This window comes from Ranitomeya imitator, chromosome 7, assembly GCF_032444005.1.
Source record: "Ranitomeya imitator isolate aRanImi1 chromosome 7, aRanImi1.pri, whole genome shotgun sequence".
In the NCBI taxonomy this organism is placed as follows: domain Eukaryota; kingdom Metazoa; phylum Chordata; class Amphibia; order Anura; family Dendrobatidae; genus Ranitomeya; species Ranitomeya imitator.
Window position 1 is genome coordinate 209,268,617 of NC_091288.1, and position 23,203 is coordinate 209,291,819.

The 23,203-nt window shown below is 41.9% G+C and overlaps 1 protein-coding gene across 6 annotated transcripts; it reads right to left on the reverse strand.

The window, feature by feature from the left end:
• Window positions 1-3,433: 3,433 nt before the first annotated feature.
• Window positions 3,434-23,203, reverse strand: C1QTNF8 (C1q and TNF related 8). 6 transcript variants are annotated; one of them, XM_069734643.1, is made up of 4 exons: window positions 19,661-19,844; window positions 19,403-19,465; window positions 6,831-7,063; window positions 3,434-4,134 (listed from the first exon to the last, which is right to left on the reverse strand). In XM_069734643.1, the coding sequence occupies exons 2-4, from the start codon at window positions 19,438-19,440 to the stop codon at window positions 3,587-3,589; spliced, it is 819 nt and encodes a 272-aa protein (XP_069590744.1). In that variant the 5' UTR covers window positions 19,441-19,465; window positions 19,661-19,844; the 3' UTR covers window positions 3,434-3,586. The 6 variants fall into 6 exon arrangements, with proteins under 6 accessions (XP_069590744.1, XP_069590743.1, XP_069590741.1 ...); XM_069734642.1 differs by having other exon boundaries at window positions 19,607-19,844; XM_069734640.1 differs by lacking the exons at window positions 19,403-19,465; window positions 19,661-19,844 and adding an exon at window positions 22,910-23,203.

Consider the following 23,203-nt stretch of genomic DNA (forward strand, 5'->3'; position numbering starts at 1 on the left):
ATGGCATCTCAGACCTGCTGAGTAATCCATTGTCAGAGTTGTCTAAAGACTGTTCACATTACACTGCAATCACCTCTGCAAACTCCTGCGTTTTATGCAAGCTGCATCTACAGCACCGCAATCCTGCTGAGAAACCCATCATCTGCTGTAATTATTACGAACTGTATTCTAAAGACTGTTCCCTTTACACGCCAATCATTTCTGCAAACTGCTGTGTTTTTCTATAACTTGCTTCTACAGGTCCTCAGACCCGTTGAGTAACCCATCATTAGAATTATGAACAGTTATCTGTAGACTTTTTATATTATGCTGCAATCACCTCTACAAACTCATGTGTTTTAAACAAGCTGCATCTACAGCACCTCAGACCTGCTGTGGAACCCATCGTCTGCTGTAAGCATTATGAACAGTTATAAAGTGACTGTTCACACTACACTGCAATAATCTCTGCAAACTCTTTTCTGTAACTTACATTCATAGCAGTTCAGACCTGCTGCATAATTGATCATATACTGTAAGCATTATGAACTTTTATCTATAGACTTCTCAACATTCATACAGGACTGTTAGTGTACTACTATAACACTGACCCCCTATGCACAAGAATATAACTAATATGATACTGCTCCTATGTACAAGAATATAACTGCTATAATACTGCCCCTATGTACAAGAATATAACTACTATAATACTGCCCCTATGTAGAAGAATATAACTACTATAATACTGCTCCCTATATACAAGAATATAACTACTATAATACTGCTTCCTATGTACAAGTATACAGCTACTTTAATACTGCTCCTATGTACAAGAATGTAACAATTATAATACTGCCTCCTATGTACATTAATATAACTACTATAATACTGCCCCCTATGTGCAAGAATAGAACTACTATAATACTGCCCCTATATACAAGAATATAACTACTATAATACTGCCCCTATGTACAAGAATAGAACTACTATAATACTGCCCCTATATACAAGAATAGAACTACTATAATACTGCCCCCTATGTACAAGAATATAACTACTACAATACTGCTCCTATGTACAAGAATATAACTACTATAATACTGTCCCTATGTACAAGAATATAACTACTATAATACTGCTCCTATGTACAAGAATATAACTACTATAACACTGCCTCTATGTACAAGAATATAACTACTATAATACTGCCCCTATGTACAAGAATAGAACTACTATAATACTGCCCCTATATACAAGAATAGAACTACTATAATACTGCCCCCCTATGTACACGAAAATAACTACTACAATACTGCCCCTATGTACAAGAATATAACTACTATAATACTGCCCTATGTACAAGAATATAACTACTATAATACTGCCCCTGTGTACAAGAATATAACTACTATGATACTGCCCTATGTACAAGAATATAACTACTATAATACTGCCCCTATATACAAGAATAGAACTACTATAATACTGCCCCCTATGTACAAGAATAGAACTACTATAATACTGCCCCCTATGTACAAGAATAGAACTACTATAATACTGCCCCTATATACAAAAATATAACTACTATAATACTGCCCCCTATGTACAAGAATATAACTACTATAATACTTCCCCTTATGTACAAGAATATAATTACTACTAGATGGCAGCCCGATTCTAAAGAATCGGGAGTATAGAATCCATATATACTTTATTTATTCAAATGTAAGAATAATACAATTAATAAATAATAGTAAGAAAGAACAAAAATAATAGGCAGTATATGGAGAAAACACCAAACAAAAGTTCAAAATTGGTGTGAAAATGTCACTGAACCACTTCACAACTAAATATATATAGTTTTGGTAAATGGTATTATCATTTTTTTTGACGAAATTCGGCAGGAGCTTGAAGAGCAACGTCACTGGGCCCGCCTCCACGCAGTAGAAACTTGCTGTGAGGTAAAAATTCAAAAATCACACCAAAATGGCGGGCGGAGTGTGTCACAGTACGGCACGTTTCTGATTGGTCGCTCGCAGCAGGCGGCAACCAATCAGACACTGGACACTGTTGACGTCACTTATCTCCGGACATTAGCTCCGGACATTAGCTCCGGACATTAGCTCCGGACAGGAAGTTGGCACAAATTGCAGGAAGTAGTATTCTAGGCAATTATATATTAGATAATACTGCCCCTATGTACAAGAATATGACTACTATAATACTGCCCCTATATACAAGAATATAACTACTATAATACTGACCCATATATACAAGAATATAAGTACTATAATACTGCCCCTATGTACAAGAATATAACTACTATAATACTGCCCCCTATATACAAGAATAGAACTACTATAATACTGCCCAATATGTACAAGAATATAACTACTATAATACTGCTCCTATGTACAAGAATAGAACTACTATAATACTGCCCCTATATACAAGAATATAACTACTATAATACTGCCCTATGTACAAGAATATAACTACTATAATACTGCCCCTATGTACAGGATTATAACTACTATAATACTGCCCCTATGTACAAGAATATAACTACTATAATACTGTCCCTATGTACAAGAATATAACTACTATAATACTGCCCCCTATGTACAAGAATATAACTACTATAATACTGTCCCTATGTACAAGAATATAACTACTATAATACTGCCCTATGTACAAGAATATAACTACTATAATACTGCCCCTATGTACAGGATTATAACTACTATAATACTGCCCCTATGTACAAGAATATAACTACTATAATACTGCCCCTATGTACAAGAATATAACTACTATAATACTGCTCTTATGTACAAGAATATAGCTACTATAATACTGCCCCCTATGTACAAGAATATAACTACTATAATACTGCCCCTATATACAAGAATATAACTACTATAATACTGCTCCTATGTACAGGATTATAACTACTATAATACTGCCCCCTATGTACAAGAATATAACTACTATAATACTGCCTCTATATACAAGAATATAACTACTATAATACTGCTCCTATGTACAGGAATATAACTACTATAATACTGTCCCTATGTACAAGAATATAACTACTATAATACTGCCCCTATGTACAAGAATATAACTACTTTAATACTGCTCCTATGTACAAGAATATAAATACTATAATACTGCCCCTATGTACAAGAATATAACTACTATAATACTGCCCCTATGTACAAGAATATAACTACTTTAATACTGCTCCTATGTACAAGAATATAACTACTATAATACTGCCCCTATGTACAAGAATATAACTACTATAATACTGCCCCTATGTACAAGAATATAACTACTATAATACCAGAGCCTAATACTTACCTTAAAGTTAGGTAATACTTTTCATACCTGCGTGTGTTATACATTTTATGTTGCATTGAAATGATAAATCTACCACATCTGAATATTCCTGATAATATAATATTTATTATTTACAATCGTCTCGATAAGAATATTTATTCCGCAGATAATAATACTGAAGCTGGAGACTTTGGGTACAAATTTTGGTCTTTAGGTCTCAACCATCATGGGGTTCAGTGGTGTTTGGTGCTATGAATACTCAGTCATCCATTTCCTTGATCAGGTGGCCATTAAAGATAATATAGACGTCAGTCTCATCGTTATATATTGCGTTCTCTCGCTCTCTTTTGAACATCCGCACATAGACCTCATCTTTCTCCTTCAACTGGAGCATAAGACTTTGACTCTGCATGATGCTGCGGTCACTAGGTTGGGCGTACAATATGACGGTCTCCTCATTGTTCTTCATGATGTGTAGATAAGTCTCCTTTAAGTTCCATGTATGTACATTGAGGTTAAAGAAGTAGATCCCCGGAATGTAGCAGACGAAGGTTCCGGAGAACATGTTGAAGTGATCGTACAGGTTCACAAACGCGGTGTCGAATACAACAGTTTGGTAATATTCCGTACTGTGTAAGGACTTACGACGAGCCACAGAAAATGCTGAGTACTGGATCTTGCAGGAATACCCAGGTGGACCCGTATGGCCCTTTTGACCCTTAAATCCTTGTGATCCTTGTGATCCTCGTTCACCTTCTTTTCCTGAAACTCCTGGAGGCCCTTTTCCACCCAATTCACCTTTGTCACCTGAAAAATGAGTTCAAATTAACTTTTGAGGATTTCATCCTGGTTGATAACAACATGGCAATTGGTAATTTGGAATGACGGACCGAGTCCGAAGAACGTTTTAGACAATAATCCTCTTGGCAAAAGATATCTCAGATACTTGCCCAAAATTTTTGGCCGGAGATCCAGATAACAATTATGGCAGAGCATGGAGCCATTGGATCCCCACCACACCACTTACTCTCACTTTTGGACTTTGATTTACGAGAGGCCTTTCACATGATGAGGACATTATCGGCCCCACACAAAAGGTGCAATAAAGTCACTTCATCATGTCTCCTTGGACCAGCCATGAACGGCTGAGATAAGTAAAAGACCCAACAGCTTAACACGAGGACGGGGTTAGATGATTATCAGTGCTTTTTTGGATTAGTGTAAAGGGGGCACCATTAATGGGGGACTACTCTAAGTAGGCACAAAGGTGATCTGCTACTGTTTAGCAGAACATAGGTGGACTTCTTCCATTGGGGGGACAATGGGGAAGACTTCTGTACGGGGTCACAAAGGAGGACACTTTTACTGTGTTCACCATTATGGAACAAAACTTTGTGGAGAAGGTGGTGAGGATATCGGAAAGATCAAGAAGTCAGAGATGACTCTGTGTCAAATTCTACAGAAATGAGTCATGGCTGGAAGAAGTCGTCATAATGGTCTGGACCAGAAGGAGAATAAAAGTGAACAATTGAACAAGTGTAATTTGAGATGTCACTGGGTTTTAGAAGTTGTCCCATAAACAACATACAGGTCCTTCTCAAAAAATTAGCATATAGTGTTAAATTTCATTATTTACCATAATGTAATGATTACAATTAAACTTTCATATATTATAGATTCATTATCCACCAACTGAAATTTGTCAGGTCTTTTATTGTTTTAATACTGATGATTTTGGCATACAACTCCTGATAACCCAAAAAACCTGTCTCAATAAATTAGCATATCAAGAAAAGGTTCTCTAAACGACCTATTACCCTAATCTTCTGAATCAACTAATTAACTCTAAACACATGCAAAAGATACCTGAGGCTTTTATAAACTCCCTGCCTGGTTCATTACTCAAAACCCCCATCATGGGTAAGACTAGCGACCTGACAGATGTCAAGAAGGCCATCATTGACACCCTCAAGCAAGAGGGTAAGACCCAGAAAGAAATTTCTCAACAAATAGGCTGTTCCCAGAGTGCTGTATCAAGGCACCTCAATGGTAAGTCTGTTGGAAGGAAACAATGTGGCAGAAAACGCTGTACAACGAGAAGAGGAGACCGGACCCTGAGGAAGATTGTGGAGAAGGACCGATTCCAGACCTTGGGGAACCTGAGGAAGCAGTGGACTGAGTCTGGTGTGGAAACATCCAGAGCCACCGTGCACAGGCGTGTGCAGGAAATGGGCTACAGGTGCCGCATTCCCCAGGTAAAGCCACTTTTGAACCATAAACAGCGGCAGAGGTGCCTGACCTTGGCTACAGAGAAGCAGCACTGGACTGTTGCTAAGTGGTCCCAAGTACTTTTTTCTGATGAAAGCAAATTTTGCATGTCATTCGGAAATCAAGGTGCCAGAGTCTGGAGGAAGACTGGGGAGAAGGAAATGCCAAAATGCCTGAAGTCCAGTGTCAAGTACCCACAGTCAGTGATGGTGTGGGGTGCCATGTCAGCTGCTGGTGTTGGTCCACTGTGTTTCATCAATGGCAGGGTCAATGCAGCTAGCTATCAGGAGATTTTGGAGCACTTCATGCTTCCATCGGCTGAAATGCTTTATGGAGATGAAGATTTAATTTTTCAGCACGACCTGGCACCTGCTCACAGTGCCAAAACCACTGGTAAATGGTTTACTGACCATGGTATTACTGTGCTCAATTGGCCTGCCAACTCTCCTGACCTGAACCCCATAGAGAATCTGTGGGATATTGTGAAGAGAAAGTTGAGAGACGCAAGACCCAACACTCTGGATGAGCTTAAGGCCGCTATTGAAGCATCCTGGGCCTCCATAACATCTCAGCAGTGTCACAGGCTGATTGCCTCCATGCCACGCCGCATTGAAGCAGTCATTTCTGCCAAAGGATTCCCGAGCAAGTATTGAGTGCATAACTGAACATTATTATTTGTTGGTTTTTTTGTTTGTTATTAAAAAACACTTTTATTTGATTGGATGGGTGAAATATGCTAATTCATTGAGACAGGTTTTTTGGGTTATCAGGAGTTGTATGCCAAAATCATCAGTATTAAAACAATAAAAGACCTGACAAATTTCAGTTGGTGGATAATGAATCTATAATATATGAAAGTTTAATTGTAATCATTACATTATGGTAAATAATGAAATTTAACACTATATGCTAATTTTTTGAGAAGGACCTGTATATGATCTATAAATGTAAAACTGCTCGGGTGGTTCAACAGCTTGGACCCCCTTCTGTTCAGGAGAACGGATGTCTCAAAGTCCTTTGTGTGAATGGGAGTGGTGGTCGCACTTTTGTTCCTTTCACACAGGTGACCTTGGGGGTAGGAGATAAATTATGTTTTCGGGAAAACCCATTTCATTCTAGTTCCTGTGTATACCTGCTATGTCCTACTATGTGGTCACCGTAAGGGGGGGGGGGGGGGGGGCATAATATTACTTATATTACCATATCCCTTTGACCTCACACTCTCCATAACTCACCTTTAAGAATAGACATCTCTATACGAGGCTGGACTCTTGGCATTGGGTGGACAACATATTCCTTAACTCGACTCTTCTTGGGGGGCTCCGCAGGCTCATCTGAGGCTCCACAGCAGCGAACACATGAAGGGTTTCCAACTTCCTGCCATAGAAAAGTTCTTGGTGCAGAAGTGTCAACCGACACAAGAGATGTTAAGATGACGACCACCGGGAAATACATCACAGGTCTCGTGCTGAAACATCATGAGAAATAATGTAGAAGTCAAACTGCGGAATTGCAAAAAAATATTAATTACCTGTCGCCACCACCAGGGGGCTCAGCAGGCCGTAAGAAGCCATACATAACTGTCTACACATCGCCCCCAGTGGTGGAAAAAGTCAATTACATTTTTTTTTTTTAAATTCGCAAAATTTTCTCAGGCAGACGTGACATTTTTTCTTTTTACAAGGACACATTTAAAAGGTTGAATCCCAGAAGCACGATTCACATTTCTATTTAAGGAATACGCGATCCAGATGTCGAATATAAAGTTTTTTTTTCAGCACATTTTGTTTATTTCAAGGTTAAAAAAAAATGATTGAGATTTCAGGCTAGAAATTCTTAGCATAAAGCGAGAACTATGCAGAAGACTTAACACTTTGGAGACCACTCAATACTTAAAGGGGAACTCCACTGAAAATCTGTTTCAGGTCTTACATAATCGAAAAACACATGGAGTAGACCAGGCAACCACAAAAAAAGTAGGTAACTGTAAGGGATAAAAACACCCATGGTGTCAAAATCGTAGAAAAATTCCGAAAGGGTTATAATTTCCAAAATGGGGTCACTTGAGGGGGGGGATTCTGTTCTTCTAGCAATTAGGGGCTCTGTATATGGAATCCGCAAACTATTCTAGGAAAATCTGCGTTCCAAGAGGCAAATAGCGCTCTGTTCCTCCCGAGCCTCTCCGTATGGCTAAGCAGTACTGTACAGCCACATATGGGGTATTGCCATGCTCAGCAGAAATCGTGGAACAAATTTTGGTGCCATTTTTACCCATTTCTCAGTGTGAAAATGTAAAACTTGGGGCAAATACACAATCTTGGTGGTAAAAATGTAAATTATGTTATCGTCACTACTCAATGGTATAAAAGTCTGTGACACACCTGTGGTGTCAATATAATCACTGCACCCCTAGATGAATACATTGAGAGGTTTAGTTTGTAAAATGGGGTCACTTATGGGGGGTTCTGCTGTTCTGGCACCTCAAGGGCTCTACCAATGTAACATGCCACCCTCAAACCAGTCCAGAAAAATCTGCACTGTAATATGGCGCTACTTCCCTTCTGAGCTTTGCACTGTGCCTCAAAAGTAGTTTACCCCCACATATGGGGCATCGGTGAACTCAGGAGAAATTGCACAACAAATTTTGAGGTCCATTTTCTCATGTAACCCTTGTGAAAATACAAAATTTGGAGCTAGAAAAGTTTTTGGATGGAAAAATGTGATTTTTTTATTTCCACGGCTCTACGCTATGAACTTCTGTGAAGCAACTGGGGGTTCAAGGTGTTCAATACTTATCTAGATAAATTCCCAAAGACGTCTAGTTTCCAAAATGGGGTCACTTGTGGGGGGTTTCCACTGTTTAGGCACATCAGGGGCTCTCCAAACACGACATGGCATCCACTAATTATTCCAGCAAATTTTACATTTAAAAAAGTCAAATGGTGCTGCTTCGCTTCCGAGCCCTGCCGTGCGCCCAAACAGTAGATTTCCCCCACATATAAGGTATTGCCATGCTCAGGAGAAATTGCACAACAAAATTGTATGGCTCATTTTCTCCTGTCACCCTTGCAAAAGTAAAAAAAATTAGATCTAAAGGAAATTTTATGTGAAAGAAAAGTAAAAGTTTATTTTTTCCTTCTACTTTCCAAAAATTCCTGTGAAGCACCGGAAGTGTTAATAAACTTCTTGAATGTGGTTTTGGGCACCTTGAGGGGTGCAGTTGTTAGAATGGTGTCATTTTTTTGGTATTTTCTGTAATATAGACCCCTCAAACTGACGTCAAATGTGATGTGGCCCCTAAAATAAATGGTTTCGCAAATTTTGTTGTAAAAATGATAAATCGCTGGTCAACTTTTAACCCTTATAACTTTCTAACATGTTATGTTTCCAAAATTGTGCTGATGTAAAGTAGACATGTGGGAAATGTTATTTATTACCGTAACTATTTTGTGTGATATGACTCTCCGAATTAAGGGCATAAAAATGAAAAGTTTGAAAATTGCAAAATTTTCAAAATTTTCGCCAAGTTTCAGTTTTTTTTCACAAATAAACACAATTCGTATCAAAGAAATTTTACCACTATCATGAAGTACAATACGTCACGAGAAAACATTCTCAGAATCACCGGGATCCGTTGAAGGATTCCAGAGTTATGACCTCATAAATTGACAGTGGTCAGAATTGAAAAAAATTGGCCTGGTCAGGAAGGTGAAAACAGGTTTCGGGGTGAAGGGGTTAATTCGGAAAAAGGGTATATAGTCATTTTTTTCAGGTCCCTTCCAGTTTACAGTAGGTCCATCCGTGTTGAGGTTGCGGAGCACAGCGGCGCTACGTAAGGAGTGATATTTTTGTTCTCCAGAGACCTCCATAGACGTGAAGACGTCACCCAATAAATGCCCTGGTGTCCAAGAGATAAATATTTCGCATCCCGTCCTCCTCGTCTCACAATGCCTTTTCATATTAGTATTCCTCTTTTTCTATTCGGACACGATTTGTCCCGGGGCGGCGGTGCGCTCACTAACAAGAGCCGTCTGTGTGAGTTCAAACACCGTCCAAACCATTTCGCCAGAGGACGATTTCCCTTCCATCCCATCTGCTTTTGATTGAGACCTTTGAAAACAGTCGACTCTTCATCCGCTCGTCTCAGGTCCCTTTAAGGCATTAGCGCCCTCGCAGTTTGGGAGATAATCATCTTCCTTTTTGCTATGGCAGGTGCGTTCCTCCCGTTCAATGAGAAAAAGTTTGAGTTTTCTAAAAGTTAAGAAACTTTTTTTTTTAGAAAAAGAATAAGCGTCTGTATGTGAATAGAAGGAACAAGAGGCTGATGAACAGGTCGTTCCTTGTTCCCGCTGTTCCATTCTTCCATTTGCGGAATTTATAATACTTGTCTATAGACAGAAGATGTTTTGATGTGACTTACCAGGAAGTAGGCAGGATAAAACTAGAAGAATACCAAAGTTTCTTAAAGGAGCAATGGGTGAAAACAATAAGAGACGCACAGCAAACTAAGATTTTTTGCAAGGGCCCTCTGATGAGAGGTTACAGATACTGGGCTTGTGCCAGGTTTATTCACAAGCACAATGATTATTAATAGTGTAGCATAGGTTCGCTCCATAAAAGCCCTCACCCCATGTACAGCATAAGATTCTGACAATCAAAAGCCACCACTAGAGGGAGCACAATGCATACACATTTATAGAGCTCTGTTGTTAGCTCCCTCTAGTGGTACAAGTTGGTATAGGAAAATAAGACTTCTGACCCATATTAAGAAATTTGAGCCTAATAATTAAATAATGTTCATAGCCGAACTAATACTTAATAAGAAGCTGCCTACTCCTCTATTTAAAGGTGTTATTCCCACAATCACATTATCTTTCACAATACATGTATTCTTATTGTTAAGATACAGACCAAGTTCAACAGAAAGATTATTTCTTGTACTTTTTTTAATCTTTTTTCAACACCATCTGTCACCCTGTGCTTCAGGCTTCACAGCTGAATGGATGGCCCTATTTCTGCTAAAACATTTCACAACAACACCCTGCTTCTCCACAGTGATGCAGACCCCTCTCCCTCTCCTATGTACTCCTGGATATTTCCAGCTCTAACAAACCGTGAGTGGAAAAAGGCAGACTGACGAATGTATAAAACAGCACTGGCTTCCAGCACAGCTCTGCTGTACTGTGCTCAGCTGCATCCAACACAGATATTTGGCTCTTCGTTAACTTATACTATGCTTAGAAAACATTCTATTCTGTTATTCGTGCTATCCTGTACAGACTTCTGTGTTCTCGGTTTAATATTTAGTCATTTACATCAGCATATCTGCATGTATATTTCTATCATCGATCTTTTAGTTAGTTTACAGCAGAGATCAACAGTCCTGCAATCTGCTCTCCTCCGCTTGCACAACGGAGCTTGTAATAAATAAGCATAGCAATGCTGACACAAGCAGAGAGGGGCTGAATTTGGTGCCTGCTCATGATAGGTCAGTGATGTGAAATTACAAAACCTGCTCTCTAGATGCATATGGTAAAAGATGGCAATCTGTTGATGCATATGACAAAAGATGGCGCTCTGTTGATATTCATTTTTGAAAATGCTGCTTTTTTTATACATATGGCAGAAGATGCCGCTCTGTTAATGCACATTTTAGAAAATGCTGTTCTATTCATGCATATGGCAGAAGATGCATATGACAGAAGATGACGTTCTGTTGATGCATATAGTAGAAGATGGTGCTCTGGTGATACACATTTTAGAAAATGCTGCTCTGTTGAGGCATATTGTAGAAGATGCTGCTCTGTTAATGCACATTTTAGAAAATGCTGTTCTGTTGATGCATATGGCAGAAGATGCCACTCTGTTGATGCATACGGCAAAAGATGATAGTCTGTTGATGCATATGACAGAAGATGGCATTCTGTTGATGAACATTTTAATGCACATTTTAGAAAGTGCTGCTTTGTTGATGCATATGGCAGAAGATGCTGTTTTGTTGATGCATATGGTAAAAGATGGCAGTCTGTTGATGCATATGATAGAAGATAACTCTCTTTGATACATATTGCAGAAGATGCTGCTCTGTTGAGGCACAGCTTAGAAAATGCTGCTCTGTTGATACATATGGCAGAATATGCTATGACAGAAAATGCCACCCTATCAATTCTCTGGCGAAGACGTCGCAATGTTGATGCTTAAAGCAAACGATGCCAGTCAATTGATTCATATGGCAGACTTTACATATGCATCAGCAGAGCGACATTTGCAGTATCAAGTCAGTGATATGTCAGAAGCAGACATCAAACGCAGCTAAGGCCTATAAGTCTCTGTTCTGCTGTGCCTAATTATTATAATCTCTGTTGTGAAGGAAGAGCAGAGTGCAGGACTGCTGATCTCTGCTGAAAACTGACAAGCAGAACAATGATGTAAAAACACACAAGCAGCTCTGTTGGCATAGATGGCAGAAGATCGGGATGGCAGAAACTGCACTTGCTGCTCATGCGCGAGTATGACCTTGGGAATTACAGGACGGATACAGTGGCAACCAGGGGCATATTTTGGAGATATGAATAAAACAGGGAATATTTCACAAGTCATATTGGCACAAATTAATTACTACATATGTACATTATTATAACACCACATAGTGATCTTCAGAATAACCCTATAATTACCTTTTAAGAAATTGAGAATGCATTTTGAGTAAGCGTATACCATTTAGGACCTTCATTAACTACCTAGAGGAAAGGGTACCTAGACAGAATGTGCCTGGTATTGGAGGACCTGACATTTTCATGCTGTGTAATTCATCATCTTCCCTGCGGGGGCACTGCAGTGGAGCTCACCATTCGCTGCCAGTTTTCCTAACAAATTATGGTTGATCGCTGTCACTGTGGATCCTGGAAATCAAACACCTTATAATCCTTTTATGAACTGGGAACTTTTAAGAAAATAAAAATACTGCACTAAGTGGACAACCGATAAAATGACACAAGAATGTAAAAATAATGGTTTTTTTTAATAGTAATGATGGAAAAGGGTGAAGACATTTTACGAATTGCTGAGATGATGAAGTGTCCTCCTTTACAGATAGTTCATTACAGACACCAAGATTTGTTTTCTGAACCCGAGGTCAATGACTTCACATTTTTCTTTAGATTTATTTTGCTGTGCAGCGAGATTCTTCATATTTGGCCAGAGCCTTCAAATTCCACTCATGACCCAGTGCAATGGTAAAGTGATTGCACCTCCCAGTGCCCCATGGATCTAGCTCGGGCGAAGGCTGGTGGACATTGGTGTCCTTGGTGCTCGGTGCCAAGGTGGACAATGGTGGACATTGGTGTCCTTGGTGCTCGGTGCCAAGGTGGACAATGGTGGACATTGGTGTCTTTGGTGCTCGGTGCCAAGGTGCATAATGGTGGACATTGGTGTCCTTGGTGCTCGGTGCCAAGGTGGACAATGGTGGACATTGGTGTCCTTGGTGCTCGGTGCCAAGGTGGATAATGGTGGACATTGGTGTCCTTGGTGCTCGGTGCCAAGGTGGACAATGGTGGACATTGGTGTCTTTGGTGCTCGGTGCCAAGGTGCATAATGGTGGACATTGGTGTCCTTGGTGCTCGGTGCCAAGGTGGACAATGGTGGACATTGGTGTCCTTGGTGCTCGGTGCCAAGGTGGATAATGGTGGACATTGGTGTCCTTGGTGCTCGGTGACAAAGTGGACAAGATGCTAATACTTAATACGGGTATTCCATGAATACATATGTTCACTGAGGGACCGGCTGCTGGATCCCCCACCATACTTGGGAACTTCCCTGTAGGAATAAAGTATTAATGAGCAACTACGACCGCTGTGGACAATGACCGGAACAGTGATCACACATACTCACTACAGCTCCATTTACACAAGGGATTTTGGGTCCTCTGTTTTTGTGATTGGAGAAGTTCCCAGCGATTTTGACCACCAGTGATCATGTATTCATTATCGATTCTGTAGATAGGGAATGTAAACGTTGTTTATTGGACAAAACCTTTAAAAGGAGCCACAAAAAAAGGTATTTTTTTCCCAAGAAAAAGCGCCACCCTAATCCTTGAGTTGTGTCACGTACTGCAAATCAGCTCCATTGTCCTGCATTGGACAAGGACAAGTTAGGAGCAGTGGAAGCAGCAGGACCGGTGAGGGGTAAGCCCAGGATAGGTGAGGAGCTGTGGAGGCAGCAGGACTGGTGAGGGGTATGCCTAGGATAGGTGAGGAGCAGTGGAGGCAGCAGGATCAGTGAGGGGTAAGCCCATCATAGGTGAGGAGCTGTGGAGGCAGCAGGACCGGTGAGGGGTAAGCCCAGGATAGGTGAGGAGCTGTGGAGGCGGCAGGACCGGTGAGGGGTATGCCTAGGATAGGTGAGGAGCTGTGGAGGCGGCAGGACCGGTGAGGGGTAAGCCTATGATAGGTGAGGAACTGTGGAGGTGGCAGGACCGGTGAGGGGTAAGCCCAGGATAGGTGAGGAGCTGTGGAGGCGGCAGGACCGGTGAGGGGTAAGCCCAGGATAGGTGAGGAGCTGTGGAGGCGGCAGGACCGGTGAGGGGTATGCCTAGGATAGGTGAGGAGCAGTGGAGGCAGCAGGATCGGTGAGGGGTAAGCCCATCATAGGTGAGGAGCTGTGGAGGCGGCAGGACCGGTGAGGGGTAAGCCTATGATAGGTGAGGAACTGTGGAGGTGGCAGGACCGGTGAGGGGTAAGCCCAGGATAGGTGAGGAGCTGTGGAGGCGGCAGGACCGGTGAGGGGTAAGCCCAGGATAGGTGAGGAGCTGTGGAGGCGGCAGGACCGGTGAGGGGTATGCCTAGGATAGGTGAGGAGCAGTGGAGGCAGCAGGATCGGTGAGGGGTAAGCCCATCATAGGTGAGGAGCTGTGGAGGCGGCAGGACCGGTGAGGGGTAAGCCCAGGATACGTGAGGAGCTGTGGAGGCGGCAGGACCGGTGAGGGGTATGCCTAGGATAGGTGAGGAGCTGTGGAGGCGGCAGGACCGGTGAGGGGTAAGCCTATGATAGGTGAGGAACTGTGGAGGTGGCAGGACCGGTGAGGGGTAAGTCCATCATAGGTGAGGAGCTGTGGAGGCGGCAGGACCGGTGAGGGGTAAGAAAAGGGAAATCCTAGGACAGGTGAGGAGCTGTGGTAGGACCGATTAGGATCAAGCCGGTATAATGTTTATTTAACCCCTCCCTGGCCCTCTGTTTATTAGCCTTCGGAGAGACCTTAAAGCACAAGAAATATCTTTTTGGAGTTTTTTGTTTTAAAAATTTAGTTTCACCAAACAGAATCTGTCGGCCAAATTTATTGAATTTGTTTGAAACAAATTTCAGGAGATTCACTGATTTCTACTGTTGACCACTTAAAATCTGGTCATGGCCTCGGCGAGTCCTCCAGACCAAGACATGTGCTTTTGCATTGTTTTCCCGCAGCAATGAGGAATAACAACACGGACAATTCATTATAAACAAGAACTAAGACGACATCAGAATGTGGTTTATTTATTGTATGATCCACCCTAAATATGCCCCCGGGACACGACAAGTGGCGCCAAGATTTCATAACCACCATCTGCATTGAAATTAATTACAAGACAATCGGTGTTATTCTTCAAAAATGTATCTACAAGTCAAGTTTTAAAGGGATCCTGTCATCGATATAGATATCTACAGTGGGTTCTCAACAATCCTGGAAGGTCTCTTGACAATAAGCTGATCAGGAAAATTAGTCCCCGGCTGGAACCCCCAGTGATCAGCTGTGATCTGTGAGGTCACTTGGCAGTAAGTGTTCAGTCTCCCTGCAGTGCCATCTCTGGTGAAACTAAGTATTGCACAGAGTCCATTCATATCAATGGCTTGTCTGTGTAACCCAGGACAGGACAAGTCCTCCAGAGTGAGAGAGAATCTTCATAACTATTCTCCACTCAAGCCAAGAGATGAGGATCCCAAACATAATGCCCCTTCCCTATGTCAACTCATAAAACACTAATCTGGTACATGAAAATGGGTTTCTAAAGTGGACAACAAACTCCCTCATGGAGACAAAACTTCTTTCCATGACCCATTTCAATTTTTCTAACAGTCATGTCCATGTACACCATGACAGCCATAACAATGGATCACCGTAAGAGCTTGGAGCAGTAGCCAAGTCTACCACAGGTAAGCCACAAAAAATGTTTAAGGTCCAAGAAGGATGTCATCACTGTCATATTGACTGATTGGGAGGACTCATCAAGAGGTGATATGTCAGAAGGTCATCAATAAGGTCACTTTCTGCAGAGATTTTAGATCCCCATTAATTGGAGGGGGTATCATCAGCCAGAGCATGGAGTACATGATGCCAGAAGTCTCTCCAGCATCTGGCAATAGTGACAAACCCTAACCCAACCGGTCATGTTCAGCATGCGGTCCTATCTGTGAACAGCATGTGCTCATTCTGGGCTTAGGAGTCCAGTGGGCGGTGCTGCTCACTGATTGACCGAGTTCTTTGTATGTACACATATACAGGAAATAGTGTTCATCACTGATTAAGACCACCCACTGGACCCCTAGATCTGGAATGAACAGGGATTTAAATGAGTAACACATAAATTATACCTGTCTTATCAGATATGGTGTTTGCAGAAACCATGTTCAACATGAAAGGTTCCCTTTAACTGTTTTTGCTGAATTATACAGGTCTGTAAACTGGTGAAACTCAAGTACCATCTACATTTTGGGGCGATGTGGTCTTTTCTCCTTTTCCCGTCTATACATGGCCACTACACCTAACCCTCTATACTGAAGCTGTGATCTACTCAATGGTTTTCCTTCCTACCATGTAGCATTTCCTGCTTCCGAAATTCCAGCCATAATGACCCATGGGCTACCAGAAACTGTGCCGTGCCAGGGACAAGGCAACGGTTTGTGGTCGGAAACGGACTCGATGATCATAGAAAGAGGACATCGAGCATGTAGGTTCACATCATCCGGAGACGGACAGTTTGGAGTCCATTGGTATAGGCTGTACATTGGACCAGAGCAGATGACCTTGGTGGAGTTGCTCCATGTAAGACCAGGCTTTAATATGGTGTAAGCATGGACGCGTTGTCACCAACAAATGTCTCCAAACATGTTTACAATGCTACAGTTCCTCGGCCGCTCTCGTAACTGTCTGCAGACATCTGGAAACCATCCCCCGGCTGCAATAACCTACAGATGTAGTGAGAGTCATCCAGATGAGATGGGAGTTCAAGAGCAACCATGGACTCATGAAAACCTCAGGAGGACAAACTAATGAATGTTTCCAAGAGCAGAAGTCGGATTTGATTGCACAGCTGATGTTTCTTGCTTGTCATAACAGTAGTTCAACTATTAGGCTGCCGTCACACTAGCAGCATTTGGTCAGTATTTTACATCAGTATTTGTAAGCCAAAACCAGGAGTTGTTCAACAGTTGTTCAATTGTTCAATTAGAGGAACAAGCATATTCGTAAAAATCAGATGCTAAACGTTTGATGAAGGGTATAAAATAAACCAACACTCAGGCAAACCCTGGAGATTTTTGGAAATCACTTGTGTGTATTTCTTCTTTTATTGGTGGAAACTTTATCCGAGAAACTTCTAAGTTGGACTGATTTGTGGTCTAACAGCGACGACTATCAGACCAAGGTAATTATAGGACAACTTGGGGCCCGATTGTCTAAACCCTTCACTTTATCTATTTTCCGTCCTAGGACACAATAAGGTTTGTGAAGGCTCCATAGTCAAATAGTCGTATTCTGCATCCTTAGACGCTCCTTTGAGACTCCGCAAGTACAGTTTCATACTCCAAAGCATGCGGTATTATAAATATGGCAGCCATTGAGTCCATTATACAGACCCCCTACAGGTAGTTATCATATACATGAGCTACTGCATTGAAAATTGCTCATAAAATACATACGGTACATTGACAACCTTATGGCAGTCTGCAGTCAGTGGCCAAAAATGGCGGCCAGCAATGTGTAGTTAAAAATGTATAAATGACTTGGCCATTAGTTTAGGCAAAAACGGACAAACAAAATTGAGGGCAGATGTTGCAGCTGGCCTTGGATCCTAGTACCTTAGTCAGATCTTCCCTAAAACTTTGAGTTTCACCAAACTTACTGTAACGTCTGGGATGCTCCTGTAAGGTTTCTAAGCACCAAAGGTTTCCAAAAACTAGCATTTCCAGAAGATGTCTTGTGCACTGCCTCCATCTAATTATCGAGCATCCTAGTGTCTAAGTATATATTTATGGGATGGGAAAAGGACACGGAGGGTGGTGGGAATGAGGGGCGTAGAGAAGGAGTGTCCACAATAAAATTGGTGTTGGTAAAAAAAAAAATACGTCGGCATATATTGCATTTTGCCGGGACGTAAATTACTCTTGAAGTCTTTAACCAACAAACATCCCAACTTTTTTTAGAAAGTTTTAGAAACTTTTTAGCTGGGTCATTGTAGTTTACCAATAGATTGAGAGTCACGGGTTGGAGATCCCTGCAGGTTACTGGCTGTGTCTGTAGGATCATGTCCTCACAGTTGCCAATCTATAGTCTGCAACGATGGAAACCGCTTCCGCCACTCACCGCTCTTCCTACTCCGAGATAAAACGGTTCTCAGAAGAAGCCGGAGACAACTTCTTGTACTTGTCCTTCAAATAGATCGAATTCATATGTGCTGAAAACCTTCATGTAAAGCAGACCTCTGAGTGCTGGTGGTGTAAGGTTTAACCCTTAAAATACCAAGAAGTGCCAGAGTAAACTGACCACCGGCCAGAGACGATGAGCGTTGGCCCCGGGTCACATTTTCCTTGGGTGACATTAGAAAAATACAACAAATTTAGGAAAACCGTGCAACATGTAGGACAGGGTTAAAAAAAAAAAAACTTTCGAAGTGGATCTGGCCAAAAATAAATTATTATCGCCGTGCGCCAATTTATGATGTGTGACATCATGTAATTTATTGTAAGTTTTGTGGATGGATTATCGTCCCCTGACTCTTCATGAGGAATAAAAAATTTTCTTCTTTTTTTTTTTAAACCGGTTTAAATTTTCCAACCTGATTTCTAGCATTTTTTCCATTTCCGCTTCTTTTGTACATAAACATTAAATGTGACTTTTGCACACGTCAGGTTTTTTTCCTGACAAAATCCTGAGAATTCTGCCAGAAATCCGCGTCTTTTTTCGCGTGGATTTCTCGCGGAATTTGCGCGTTTTTTGCGCGGATTTTTTGCGGATTTTTTTTTTTTTTTTCATGAATGTCCTTTTTGATATGGAATCCGCAAAAAATCCGTAAAAAGAATGAGCATGTCCGTTCTTTTTGCGGTTTGCGTTTTTTTTACGGAAAAAAACCGCTAACATATGCACAAAAAATGCGGAATGCATTCTAAAAGATAGGATGCATAATGTTAGCGTTTTTTTTACCGGATTTATAGCGTTTTTATAGCGAAATTCCGCAATAAAAAACGCTAAAAATCCGGACGTGTGCACATACCCTAAAAAGTCCGGATTGACCTACAGGGTTAAAATCCATTCTCTGTGGGGGTTTTTTTTTTTTTTAAGGAATGTGGGTTTGGCTTCTTTTTTTTTTTAGGCATGCTGGAACATTTCCAAGAACTGTGGCTTTAAGAAACGTAAAAAGAAGCAAAAAAAAAACCCAAAACAAAGCAACAACAAAAAGCATCAATGTAAAAACATTCCACAACCTATAAAGCAAAAGTTCTGAAATCGAAGATTTTTGTGGGGTCAGAAGGGATCGTAATAATGATAATTATAACTTACGGTTTGGAAACCCGAGTAGTTTTCATGGACTGATCCATGTGGTGTTTGCAGTTTGCTTAGTTCCTAACAAAAGACATTGTCAGATTTTTAGGACTCCACCCTTGATGGCGGTTTGGGAAAAAAAAAAATTTGAAAAAAAAAAAATGTGCAGCCTGTTTTACAGCAAGAACTGGCCACGATGACATCTCCACCCTGCGGTCTTACCTCGCTCGCCTGCAGGGTATTTCGGAGATTTCTTTTTCCCCCTGGATCACTTGCCTTCTGCTCCAGGTCCAAGGCTTCTCCAGGAACTCAGGATTCGGCTGCCGAAGATTCCCACAGACACATTGCAGAATCCTCCTTGAGAGGTTACGTGAAAAGTGTTAGATTTGGCTCTCACTTGTGAATTTGCAGCTTTCTCCGATCATCATCCCATTCCCTGTCGGCCCCCGGGGGCCCAGAAGAGAGCACTGACACTAATAAAGGATGAACCTGGTGCCAGGGACACGGCTTACGCACTTCCATACACCCCCACATACACTTGTCACAGCATGCAACTCCACATAATATCTATATCTGTCCTATAAAACAGAACAAATTGCACAATCGTTGTGATCGGGAGAGATTTCTCCATATTTATAGGGATAATGAGAAGAAATCCCTACCTCCTTCTATAAACGGCGCCACCATGGATCCCAGATTGTGTTTGGTATTGTAGTCCGACTATTTTTTTTTTCAGACAGGCCGCAATACCAGACACAGCCATGGATAGGGGTGGCGCTGTTGCAGACACGTTTTTCTGACTATAAGGAGCACATGGTTACAGTCTCTGGATGAGGTCCAAGGCTTGATGGTCACTCTCACACGTGGCGGGTGCATCCTCTTGAACAGTTGCAGCATTTATACACCCTCTTTTCTTGGTGTCCGTATGTAGCCATGACTGAAGATGTTGGAGTGGTCCCAAAGTGAGTTAAGTGCACCATTCACAAAAGATAGCTACTGGGCAAACGATCTTTCGTCCGACAGCTATACCGCTGGTCCACCATATACAAGAACGTTCGGTCTGTTGGACGCTACTGTGTTTTCTATGGGAGAGCTGCAGCCAAACTCTTCTGGTGGTGGCTTATTTCCAGGAAAAAAACAAAAAGATCAGCAGCAGAAATTACACACAATAGCCTTCACTCCCCTGACATCATCTGTTGGGGGAGAGTTAGGAAGTCCCCCATAAACATTAGACCATCAGCAGATCCTGTCGTTGTTGGTAGATTCCGCCTACTGTATATGAGGGCTGATAGATGACCATGCCAACGTTCCCGTCCTGAGAGAGACTGTGACCTGACACCTCAGTAGAGGGGGTGGCGAAGTGATGCACATAGACCTGGAGAAGGCCTGTGGCTTGGAACACCTAGTGGTGCCTGGGGCCAGAGACTGCGGGTAAGGCTGCGGTCTGGACAGTGACTTGTGTAGCTGTGCTCTGAGACAGAAAAGGAGAGAAACCATGACTTGCAGTGGAAGAATATGACTTTACGCTAAGCTTGTGCTCCATATATGTGGGCATGCGTTACCCACTGTTCCTGAAGGAATTGCCGTGGACCGTATCGTGGGTCAAATGCAAAAACATTTAACCACCAAGCTCAGTGCCTCTAAGTGAAATGTAACAAGCAAGTTAGCGACTGTTCCTCGTATTGTATAACCACTAACCTATTGTCTTAGAGAGTCTTGTGTGTTATTGAGTAACTGCCAAGCTCAAGCGTATCTGATGGGCAGTTTAACCATCAAGAGAAACTGGTCCACTTATTGTGTAACAACCAAGCCCAGTGCCTCAAATAGAAGTATAACCGTCAAGAGAGACGGTTCCTCCTATTGTGTAATGACCGAGCCTTGTGGATCTGATAGAAGTGTAACCTCCAAGAGAGGCCGATCCTTGTATTGTTTAACCGCCAAGTCCTGAGCATCTAAAAGAAATGTAACCTCCAAGAGAGGTTGCTCCTCTTATTGTATAACCACAAATCCCAGTGACTCTAAGAGAAATTTAACCAGCAAGCTAGTGACCATTCCTCTTATTGTTTAACCATTAGCCTGGTGCCTTAAAGAGACTGTACCTCTAAAGGTGGAACAGCCAAGCCCAGGATATTTAATCTGAAGTTAAACCATAAAGAGAGACCATCCCAATCATTGTATAACCACCAAGCCGAGTGCCTCAAATGGAAGTGTGACCATCAAGAGAGACTGTTCCTCTTATTGTGTAATCACCAAGCCAGGTGTATCTGATAGAAGTGTAACTACCAAGAGAGATCAGTCCCCTTAGTGTGCAACCACCAAGCCCAGTGCCTCAAATAGAAGTGTAACCATGAAGAGATACTGTTCCTCTTATTGTTTAATCACCAAGCCAAGTGTATCTGTTAGAAAAGTTAAAACCAAGAGAGTCTGGTCCTCTTTTTGTGTAAAAGCCAAACCTAGTGCATCTGATATAAATGTAATTGTCAAGAGAGGCTTTTCTTTTTATTTTGTAACCTTCAAGCCCAGCATCTCTGAAAGAAGTGTAACCTCCAAGAAAGGCTGTTTCTCTTATTGTGTTACCATCAAACCTGGTACTCGTGGATGAAGTGCAACCACTAATGTAGAGACTTTTACTTTTAGAAGGTAACCACCAAGCCCAGTGCCTCAAATAGAAGTTTAACCATCAGTAGAGACTGTTCTTCTTATTATGTAACTTCCAAGCCCAGCGCATCTGATCCAAAGTTTAACCGTGAAGAGAGTGGTCCACTTATTGTGTAGCCATCAAGCCCAGTGCAACTTACGAGAAGTGTCACTATCAAGAAAGACTTTTCCTCTTATTGTTTAACCAAAAAGACCATTGCCTCTGAAAAAACTGTAACCTCCAAGAGAGATGTTGATCTTGTTGTGTAGTCATCAAGCTCTGAAAGAAATATATCCACCAATCTAGAGACTTTTTCTTCTGGAGTGTAACCACCAAGCCCAGTGCCTCTAGGAGAAGTGTATCTGTCAAGCTACAGACTGTTTATGTTATAACTTCCAAGCTCAAAATTGATATGTAACCTGAAGAATTGTGCCAACTCAGGTTGAGCCTTGACCTGTTTACATTTGTCACAGACGTCAGCATCAGAGCCCCGGAGGGAACTGCGAGTGGTACTTAGGCAGCTGAGAGTGGACCCTTTTGTCACTGGAAACTCTTGAGTTGCTAGTGGGGCCAAACAAATGTTGGGCTAAGTGGAGCAGGGCCAGGCCTAGGAGTGGCAATCACAAGATCCACCAAAGACACCTAGAGACCGTTGGTTAGGAGACATAAGAGATTAGGTTTGCCCTTCGCAATGCTGGACAACGCAATGACACCTAGAGAGGACGACTGAGAGGCCATAAAGGAAAGAAAATAAAATATGCACCAGGGAGCGTTTGCCTCCAGGATTAGGACGATACATTAAAAATATGACAGTAGTTTTTACAAAAATTTTGCAAACCCATAAAAAATACCAGTTGCATAACCGCCAGCATGCATTGCAGACTCACCTGAGCACCAGGAGCAGATTTTTCAGGCCTTGTTCTCCCGAGTGGCTGGAGCACAGTTCCTTAATCCCTAAAAGTTGTTGATGGAGCATTACATACCGGGGCTGGCCGGGGGCGGTATCTTCACACGGGGTCACTTGGGACATCCGGCTGCTCCTTCAGTAATTGTTTGCTATGATATAAATAGCTATGATAATGGACGAAAGAGGAGAGAAGTGGTGGAGAACCCTGCAGCCGAGCTGTGACCATGAAGAAGTGCAGAAAGAAGAAAGATTTTTGCCCAAGGGGTTCGTACTT